The sequence below is a fragment of the Octodon degus genome, unplaced genomic scaffold (assembly GCF_000260255.1).
Source record: "Octodon degus isolate 3935 unplaced genomic scaffold, OctDeg1.0 scaffold00086, whole genome shotgun sequence".
Classification (NCBI taxonomy): domain Eukaryota; kingdom Metazoa; phylum Chordata; class Mammalia; order Rodentia; family Octodontidae; genus Octodon; species Octodon degus.
In genome coordinates, this window is record NW_004524662.1 from 4,526,772 (window position 1) to 4,536,359 (window position 9,588).

General features: G+C 37.8%; 1 protein-coding gene across 2 annotated transcripts in view; it reads right to left on the bottom strand.

The window, feature by feature from the left end:
- Window positions 1-7,478: 7,478 nt before the first annotated feature.
- Srp54 (signal recognition particle 54) overlaps window positions 7,479-9,588 on the bottom strand; it is a 65,568-nt gene continuing 63,458 nt past the window's right edge. For both annotated transcript variants that reach the window (XM_004637091.2, XM_023721840.1), the window contains exons 15-16: window positions 9,020-9,115; window positions 7,479-8,034 (exon numbers count right to left, since the gene is read on the bottom strand). In XM_004637091.2, coding sequence (XP_004637148.1) covers window positions 7,943-8,034; window positions 9,020-9,115 — 188 coding nt within the window. In that variant the 3' untranslated portion in view covers window positions 7,479-7,942. The remainder of the gene's footprint in view (window positions 8,035-9,019; window positions 9,116-9,588) is intronic.

Genomic DNA, 9,588 nt, shown 5'->3' on the forward strand with positions numbered 1-9,588 from the left:
CTAGAAAACGTAAAAATGCTATACAGTGGTACTTTGGTTCACGAATTTAATTCTTCATGCGATTCTGGAAATTGCACATTTTTAAAAATTATTCATTTGGTACAGGGTCTCACTATGCAGTTCAGACTCATAGTGATCCTCCTGTCTCAGCCTCCCCAGCACTAGGATTACAGGCGTGCACCACTAAGCCTGGTTTCTGTGGCCAGCATGGTGTACCCAGGGGGCTGGAGCCCGCACAGCATGTAGCACTAGGGATCAAACTTGGGACCTGTGCTTCCCAGGAAGATGGTTAGACCGCCGAGCTATCTCCCCAGCCCCTGTATATTTTTATAATTCGACTGCAACCAGAATCATCAAATGAATTAATTTCATGAATCAAGGTACCACTGTACAAAAAGCTAAAACAGTAAATTTGGATCTACTCATATCTGTGTAAGGTTGAAAACAATAAAATTTGATAAGCAGGAATGTTCACAAAATAAACTTTATCTCTTTTGCACAGTGTTTTGTCAATACATAAAATTATTTTTCAGGTTGTCCTACACCTCAAATGGCATCCACATCCTCTTTAATTTTATTCTTTATGTATTTGGCACAGGGTCTCACTATGCAGCTCCAACTCAGATTCTCCTTTTTTCAGCCTCCCCAGCGCTGGGATTACAGGCATGTGCCACCATACATGGTCTTACCTGTTTATTTTTAAGGAGGATATATTTTCATACACAATGATGTACATGAGCTGGGTGAAGTAGCCCATGCCTGTGATACCAGCTACTCAGGAGGCTGCGGGCAGCCTGAACACCACAGCAAGACTCCATCTCAAAAAGGAAAATTAAAAAGAACAGAAAGATAAAAATTAGAATGACTTTTTGTTGATTTACACATAGAGAAAAACATCAATTACTAAGTAACCATGGTGGTTTCATTGTGGAACGTTAAATGCAGGAACTAAGCTAAAGGCTTTCCTGTATGACCTCTTCTTCCTCACAGTAACCCAGGTACTATGAACAGCTCAGGTGAAGCAACAAAGATTCAGACAGTACCTGCGTTAGGACAGTTGGCAAACAGGAGAGCTAAGATTCACACCTAAGCAGTGCCCTGCACAACACCGATAGCATCTCAGCTACTCAGGCTGAGGAAGAGGATCACTAGAGTCCAGGAATTTAATACATCATGATGATGATTGATGATGATGATGATGATGATGATGATCTCTTTGAGTCAGGGCAGCAGTTCAGGCTGGCCTGAAGTTCACTCTAGCCCAGGCTAGTACTGAACTCCCAAAGATCCTCCTGCTTCAGCCTTGAATGGTGGGATTACAATTGTGTGCCACCACTCCTGGCTCAAGCCCAGTTTAGAACATAGCAAGGCCCTGTCTTTAAAAAAAGAAAAGCAATCAACTGGTCTTTGTGGTACACACCTATAATCCCAGCACTCAGGAGGCTGAGACAGGAAGATGGTTGAGTATGGCACTAGGCTGGGTTACATAGCAAGTTCAACATCAGGTTGAACTATATACCAAGACCCTGTCTTAACAAAATAGATATAATTCTCTAAAGATTATATAATTGATCTTGAAAGATCTCATCAGTCAGGGCAAGATAAATCATAGATTGTTTTGGGGTGGGTTTTGTTTTTTTTTGTCTTGAACTACATAGTCAAGGATGGTCTCAAACTCATGATGCAGCCAGGCCAGCTTTGAACTGAGCAATTCTCCTGACTCAGTCTCCCAAGTGCTGGGATTGCATATGTGTACCACAACATCTGGTTCATTATTTGACAAAATAAGAAAAAAAAAATCAACTTTTTATCAGATAAAGTGTCAAAAATGTGCAGCTATATTGTTGTAACAATTCTGTACGAACTGTATTATCCCTTAGATGATTTCCCAAGATCAGGAAATATAGGCCCGTGAACATATCCAGTACATAGATCATCTCTTTTGGGTCAGTGAGGAATAAGTTTCCTTTTCCATTTATAAAAGCTCATAAAAAGCAAGTAAGCATGACTCTAAAATGTGCACATATGCAGTCTTTATATGTTCTTGCTCCATGGGACATAGGCCCTCCCTCTGGGAATAGGACATAAAATTTTAAGATACTGACTGTGGAAACAGCTCAGCAGCATAAGCACCTGCCTGGCAAGCGCAAGGTCTTGAGTTTGATCCCTGGTACCAAAAAAGAAAAAAAACAAAAACAAAAAAAACCCTTTAAGATACTTTAAGAAAACGAGGCCACACACGCTGTCAGGCCCACGTGCTTCCTCTAAGCAGGAAAAGCTCCTTGCAGTAGCCTCTGAGGTGTCCAAGGCCCAGGCAGCAGAGCTTCCTGCGGAGCTCATGGGAATCATCCATTATAGGCAGGCACTATCGTGCAGCTTCTTGGCAGTTTTTCCATTTATAATCAATACCAAAAATGCACTGTTTCAGACTAATGAAAGAACCCTGAAGCCAAGTGATGCTAATAGATATAATATTGCTCTTCAGATGAAGAGACAAATAATAATGAAAGAACTGCAAAAAGCTTCAGATTCATGCCAAGTGCAGAAGAATTTATATCGAAGTAAACACCACATTCATACCATACTGATCAGTCTGCTGAGTGTATTTTCACCTTTAGGGTACTACATATGAAATTACTTTGTACTTAATAAGCTCATATTACAGACAAGAGGTCAATGCAAAGGGTTTGGGCTTAGGGTCTCAGGTAAAGCAGCTAGTCAACTTGAAGCACAGATTACCTATCCCCAAGGGGCAAAGTGTGAGGAAAACTCAGCAAAATTTTGCACTGCATTAATTAACTACTATAACAACGTGCTACCAGCTAGCATGAAGTTTAATCCCTCAGCATCTGAGATGTAGATTAATCATTCCTGTAAACCATGGCTCAAAAGCAAAGGAGAAATTCAAAGTAATGGAATAACCTAATTTTCAGAATGTGGTAAATGGAACAGAATTTTAAAGATTGTTTAGTTTCCAATCCAACAGATACCAATGAGTTGGGTGTGGTGGTCTGTTCCTAAAAGCACAGCAATGAGGAGCTGAGAAGCAGGAGGATCAAGGCAGAGGCAGTTTTGAGACCAGTCTGTACTACACAGTGAGTTCACGGCCAACCTAAAAGACTTAATGAGTCACTGGGGAGATAGCTCAGTGGCAAAAGTGCCTGCTTAGCAAGCACAAGAGAGTTTGATCCCTGGTACTGAAGGAAAAAAAGAGACTTTTTTGAGACTTAACCTAGTTGCAAAAAAACAAACAAACAAACAAAAAAAACACTGATTAAAAAAAAAAATCATCCTGATATAAACTGTGATGATGGCTGTCTGGTTTGAATATTATTACTTAACATTCCTAGGTTTTGAGAAAGATCAATAACTATATACAGAGTTTTTGTTTTATTGAGATAGGGCCTCACTATGTATTCCAGGCTGCTTTAAACTCATTATGTAGCCCAAAGTGACCTCAAACTCTTTGAGGACCCTCTTGTCTCAGCCTCTCAAATGCTACGACTACAGGCATGTACCACTATGCCTGTCTACACTTCACTGTTATTTAATCATGGTTTTTATTAAGTTTTTAAGCTCATTTAAATTCTTAGCTGTTTTCTGTATTTAAACAATGAAATATTTTCCTTTACTGTTGTTAAGGTTTGTGTCTAGATGCTCTCCAACAGCCTCATGAAGTGGGGTAGGGGGGACACTTTTCAGAGGTGGCTAGATCTGGAGTGTGTGGTGCTGAAATCAAGGGTGTGTGATTACTCAGTCTGCTCACTGGTTTGGCATCGCTCTGGCTAGGACTGAGGGTGTGAATGCTGTACCTGGCCTAGGACAAGTAGCTGGCATACAATGTAAGGGACAAAAGGAGGTCTGTCTTGACCCTTGTTCCTTTGCTACCTTCTGCCCACATTAACTGTAACTCCTGTGATGCCTCTCTGCTAGTCCACCCTGCCTTGGAGCCAGCTGATTATGGACTGAAACCTCCACAAGTATGAGCTAAATACATTTTTTCTCCCTTAACTTGTGGGTGTTGGGTATTTATTTTCATCTCAGCAACAAAAGTAACTACAACCACCACACATATAAGCACCAAGTTAAGTTCCTTCACATTTTTACTTTAAATGTTTTGATGTATCTTTTAATACAATGTATGTACTAGTGCTTCTTATAAAAGAAGTTTGAAGTTTTACACTGTGGTCTACTTTTAAAAATCTCTTAAATATGCTGATATACTATAATATAGACTTTTGATTCCAGCAAATTTTCTAGTTTTACTGCCATCTGTCTGTCAGTACTCATTTGTATCACTTCCCATCCAAGTACTAACCAGGCCCGACACTGCTTAGCTTCCTAGATCAGACGAGATCAGGGTGAGATGGCCCTAGACTCATCGTAACATTTCTTTTTTTTTTTTTTTGGAGGAACCAGGGATTGAACTCAGGCCCTTGCACTTGCCAAGGAAGCGCTTATTCCACTGAGCCATCTTCCCGGCCCCAACATTTCTTTTTAGTTATGTGACATTACATTTCTATTCAAGGTCAGTACAATTTCATTGCATATCAGAACCTAGGATTTTATCTTACATTATAATATACTCTATTCATTTGTGCAAAATAATGGATTATGTAACACACTTATTGTAAGGTTCCTTCTTCTGGCACAAAAGAAGCAGGAGAAAAGCAAATCAATCCTTTAAGGCTCAGTGCAGGAAGGCTGCCAAAGAGAAGCAAAGCCCTCTGAGGAGGAGGCAAGGAGACAATTTATCCAGTTGGGATTCGGGGTAGTGTCTGCATGGGCAGTAAGGTGTTGACTAGCAGGCGTTGACCAGGGAAGGCTTGGAGTGTGTGTGTAGGGGGACAGTTTGCCATTACCCGGGGGAAGAAAATGGAAGTCAATCTAGGGGTGACTCCTCCTTGGTTCTGGGATCCCCACACCATGCTGACTTGCCACCATAATGACTCGGTGGACCTCTGTGTGGGTGCAGACCCACCACTTATTATATGATCAAAAGTACTTAAATTTTCCCCATAAAATTGCAATATATATATAGATATATATGTTGCAATTTCAGAAGATTCACACCACATTTAAGTTGCCAATTTGCCCTCTTTTGGTTTGGTAGTTTGTTGCTATTTAACGCTAGCCTTATTTTTGTTTTATACTTACATAATCAGTATAAATTTAAGGAAGCTCTACTTAGGTTTATGTTTGCATACATTGAGGTAACATAGTATGATTAAGGAATTCAATATTGCACAATATTATAGCTAGCTAGGGGCCTACATTGGGACTACTTCAGATATAAAAAGCCAAGAGACAATTTTAAAATAATGAAAATAAAGCAGAATGTTTTCAAATTAACAAAAAGAGAAATGGAAGCTGAACTAGAAAGTCTAGAACTTTAGCTGTCCTTTGCAATGTTAACTTCCTAAAAATAAACTTGCATTAGACATAAAAATATTAAAACCTGTACTGAAACCATAAAAGTTACTATGATCAGAGGTCTCTAATAATTCTTTTTGATCAAAACTCAAAATTGAAATTTGAAAAAAATTACCAAAATGCAGACATCAGAAAAATGCACACATCCTAAAAGGTGGTATGCATGTTTCATTAAGAACTAACATGAAGGACAATATATTCTCTAGCTAACCCTTGTTATGACATTTCTACAGAATATAATTTTTACTTTGACGCAGTGTCCTTTAGGAGTACTTCAGTTTTTGTCTCACCAAAAAGTATTTGTGGAATAAAAAATCTTTGCCCAAGTAAACAAGAAAGTCATTAATATTTTATTATTATTTTTAATATTTTATTATTTTTAAAAGATACTTTGGCAGAATCACAGAAAATCAATATTAAGCTGGGAGTGGTAGTACACACCTTAAACACAGAAGCTTGGAGACTGAGGGAGAAAGATTGCAAGTTCAAACCCAAATCAGGGCACTTAGTGACTTAGCAAGGCTCTGTTTCAAAAAACTGTAAAAGGGGTGTGGACGTGGCTCAGGGCAAAGGCCTTGGGTTTCACTTCCAGGACAACAAAGATGATGATGAAGACGAGAACAAAGACTAATATGGAGGAGGAGGGGAAAGAGGATGACACAAAAGGCAAATGCTAGCTTATTTCTTCTGCTCTTTTGTCTTCCTGTGAATCAATCCTCCATAGGTATCATTTCATCCTAAGTCAAAATATATTTTAACACAGTAACTATTATCTTCATGTCATAGACAAGGTAATCATTCTAAGATTTTCAATTAACCCTATTTTCCCCTCTTTTTTGAGACAGGGTCTCAATATAAAGTTCAGGCTGGCCTTGAGCTCACTTTGTAGCCCAGGCTGGTCTGGAACTTGCAACAGTCCTTCTGCCTCAGCCTTCCACGTCCTGGGCCTATCATTTTTTATAAGCCATAACTGTAGACTAGCACAGTGATGTGCACTGGTAAACCCAGCTACTCAGTAGGCTAAGGTAAAAGGGTCACTTGAGCTTGGTAGCTGGGGACCAGTCTGGGCAACTTTCTCTAAAAACAGTTTAAAAGACCTGTGTAGCAATCCAAGGTAATCAATAACCAGATTAAATGTATCATGGGCTGTCTCTTTCATTATTTTTTTCTGGCAACACTTGGGATTGAATCCAGCCTTTAATTGAGCTAAGTCCTAGACCCTTTATTATATTTTATTATGAGGCAGGGTCTTGCTAGGACAACTACTGCCCAGGCTTGCCTTGAACTTTTGATCCTCAGGTCTCAGCTCCCATACAGCAGGCATGTACCACAATACCAGCTTATTGTTAATATGTAACACTATCAGGCTCATGATTTCCCATTATTTTCACATAGGAAGTCCATATATTAGCTACTATCAAAGTATATCAATTTTCTCAAATAGGTTGTTAGTCTATAAAAATCCTAACTTTAAAAAAGTAGTCATTACAGTGTCAAAATAGGTAAAAGGTCCAGGCTATCTGTAGACTCATCATACAGTGTAAACTGTAACCAAATTCTTGATTTCGATTTAAATAAGAGCTACTATTTTCTACAAGAAAATTATTTTTGTATTCTAAGATAACTAAAAATTCCTAATACTCTTGATTCAATTCCTCTAACATATTTTCCATTAAAAATGTATTTCCAGGTATATTGTTTGTCTTTGCAGTGTTGGGGACTAAACCTAAGGGCTTTGCACAAAGCTGTATCTCCAATTCATTCATTCATTCTCTGTTCTTTTTCTCTTTCTCTCTCCATCTCACCCCGCTTCTCTTTATTTCTTTGTCATAATTGCTCAGCCTCAGCTTGAACTTTTGATCTTCTTGCCTCACCCTCCCAGTGTTGGAGTTATAGACTTGGTCACCACACCCAGCTTCCAGGTATCATTACATGACACATCTATTGGCTCTTTTTATCTTTCCTTTGTGTGATGCGCTGATTATTTTAAAATATAAAGAAATTTAGCAACCCCTTAATTTATAACCACTTTGAATTTTATTTTACAGCATTTTTATAGGGACATCATGTGGGCCAGGGATTTAGCTCAGTGGCACAGCACCTGCCTGGCAAGTGTGAGATACTGAGTTTGATTCCCAGTTGCCCTACCCCAAAAGAGAGAGACATCACGTAACATACTGACCAGGACCATTTACAAATATAATGTTTGGCCTTTAAGACAATTAAAAATACATTTAAGTACTAAAATTTTACATCATGAATTGTTTAATTCAAGACGTATTTCAATGGTGAGAACAGAGGATAATTAAAACCAAAAGTAGAATGATTTCCACAAAACTCATATTTTCCTTCCTTTTATCAAAAGAGGGAAGAAAAAGAAAAGGAGGGAAAAAAGGACAAGACAGGCAAGAAAAATACTTTTTTCCCCATTTGCAAAAAGGAAGAAAACTCTCTGAGGTCTCAGCAAATAATGTAATCACCAAAGACAGTTTATATTAAGGCATCGTCTTTACATGTTGTTGAATCCCATCATGCCTTTCATGTTGCCAGCAGCACCCTGTTGAAACTGCCTCATCATTGATTGAAGTCCTGCCATACCACCTAGAGTGAAAAACAGACATGCAATTATTGAGCAGAACTTGAAAGATTTGTTACTTTTGCCTACCCTGTATTTAACTTCTAAAAAACACTGTGTTCTGATTGCAAGTTAGTCATTAGCCCTAAAGAACGACTAAACACTTGTGGTGTTTTTTGTTTGTTTTTGAGACAGCGTCTCACTATGTAGTTCAGGCTGCCCTTGAATTCGCAGTCATGCTCCTGCCTCAGCTTCCCAAGTACTGGGATTACAGGTATGTGCCACTATGCCCAGCCTAAAAATCTGTGTTGTCAGTTTCCTCATGTATAAAAGAAAATGAATACTCTACTGCATTAAGTTACTTGGAGGAATAAGAAAAAATATGAAAACATCTTACAATACCACCTGTCAGTCAATACATCTAAATAAAAAAACTTGTTTGGACAAGAACAAGAGTCTTCTTGTAAACAAAACTAAGACACATAAAAAGTTATTCCTTATTAAACATCTGCTATATAATTGGCATAGTATGATTTCATGTATATTAGCTCATTTCACTGTCATGATTTCCTGGTGAGATGTTACTTGTGACTTCACAAAAGGAGAAAGTGATGAAAAAAAAAAGAGAGAGAAAGGAAAGTGACACTCAGAAAGTTTAAGCAACTTCTCAAAGTTACACCAATAAAAGTGGAATTGGGGCTCAAATTCCCTATGTAATGTCAAAGTAATTGAACATATCCAGTATCAAAATATGGCAAAAGGTCACTAACTAGGACAAGCATTAATATGATTAAACAGCATGCTCAAAAATCACTCTGGTTACAATAGAGTAAAAAAGTTTCAGCTAATCTAGTGCTATTAACTATTCATCTTAGGATCAGGTAGTCATTTCCCTCAAATTATGTATCTTTGGAACAGATTTTCATAATATTCAACAGAAGGCTTACCACTAGAACTCAATCTTTATCAATTAAATGGTGCATTAGCAACAGGCGACAACATTATATTTACCCATGTGATGAAGAACTCTTGGATCCATCATTTTGGCCATCTGTTGATTCAATTTTGCCATCTGTGACTGGCTCACATTCTTAGACATGTCGCCACCTGAACAAAACAGTTTTGACATGTATGAAATAGAGTAGCATAGGGAGTTCAATAAACTAAATAAAGATGAAGATTTCACCTATAATCTTATTAATCTAACACAATTACTAATATTTGTACAAATTCCCTATTTTATTGAGATTACCTACCTTTTATTTTATTTTATTTTTTTGATTACCTACCTTTTTGAGGAAGAACAAATATAATTCTACGTAAAGAAATATTTAAAAGATTTTCCAAAAGCTGTGATGTTTTTCTAATACTCTTAGGCATATCTGTGAGCCACTATAATGAAAACTGTATAGAGTAGTTATCAACATGAAACTATAAAAACAATTGCTTAATAATAACAATAATCAGACTTAATGAGCAAATTTGAACAAAAAGCTGAGTTTCTAGACAGAGGGGCTAACTGGGAGAAACTAGATTATTGGTAAATGAACATGAATGTTCATTTCTGAGAGAAAGTACAT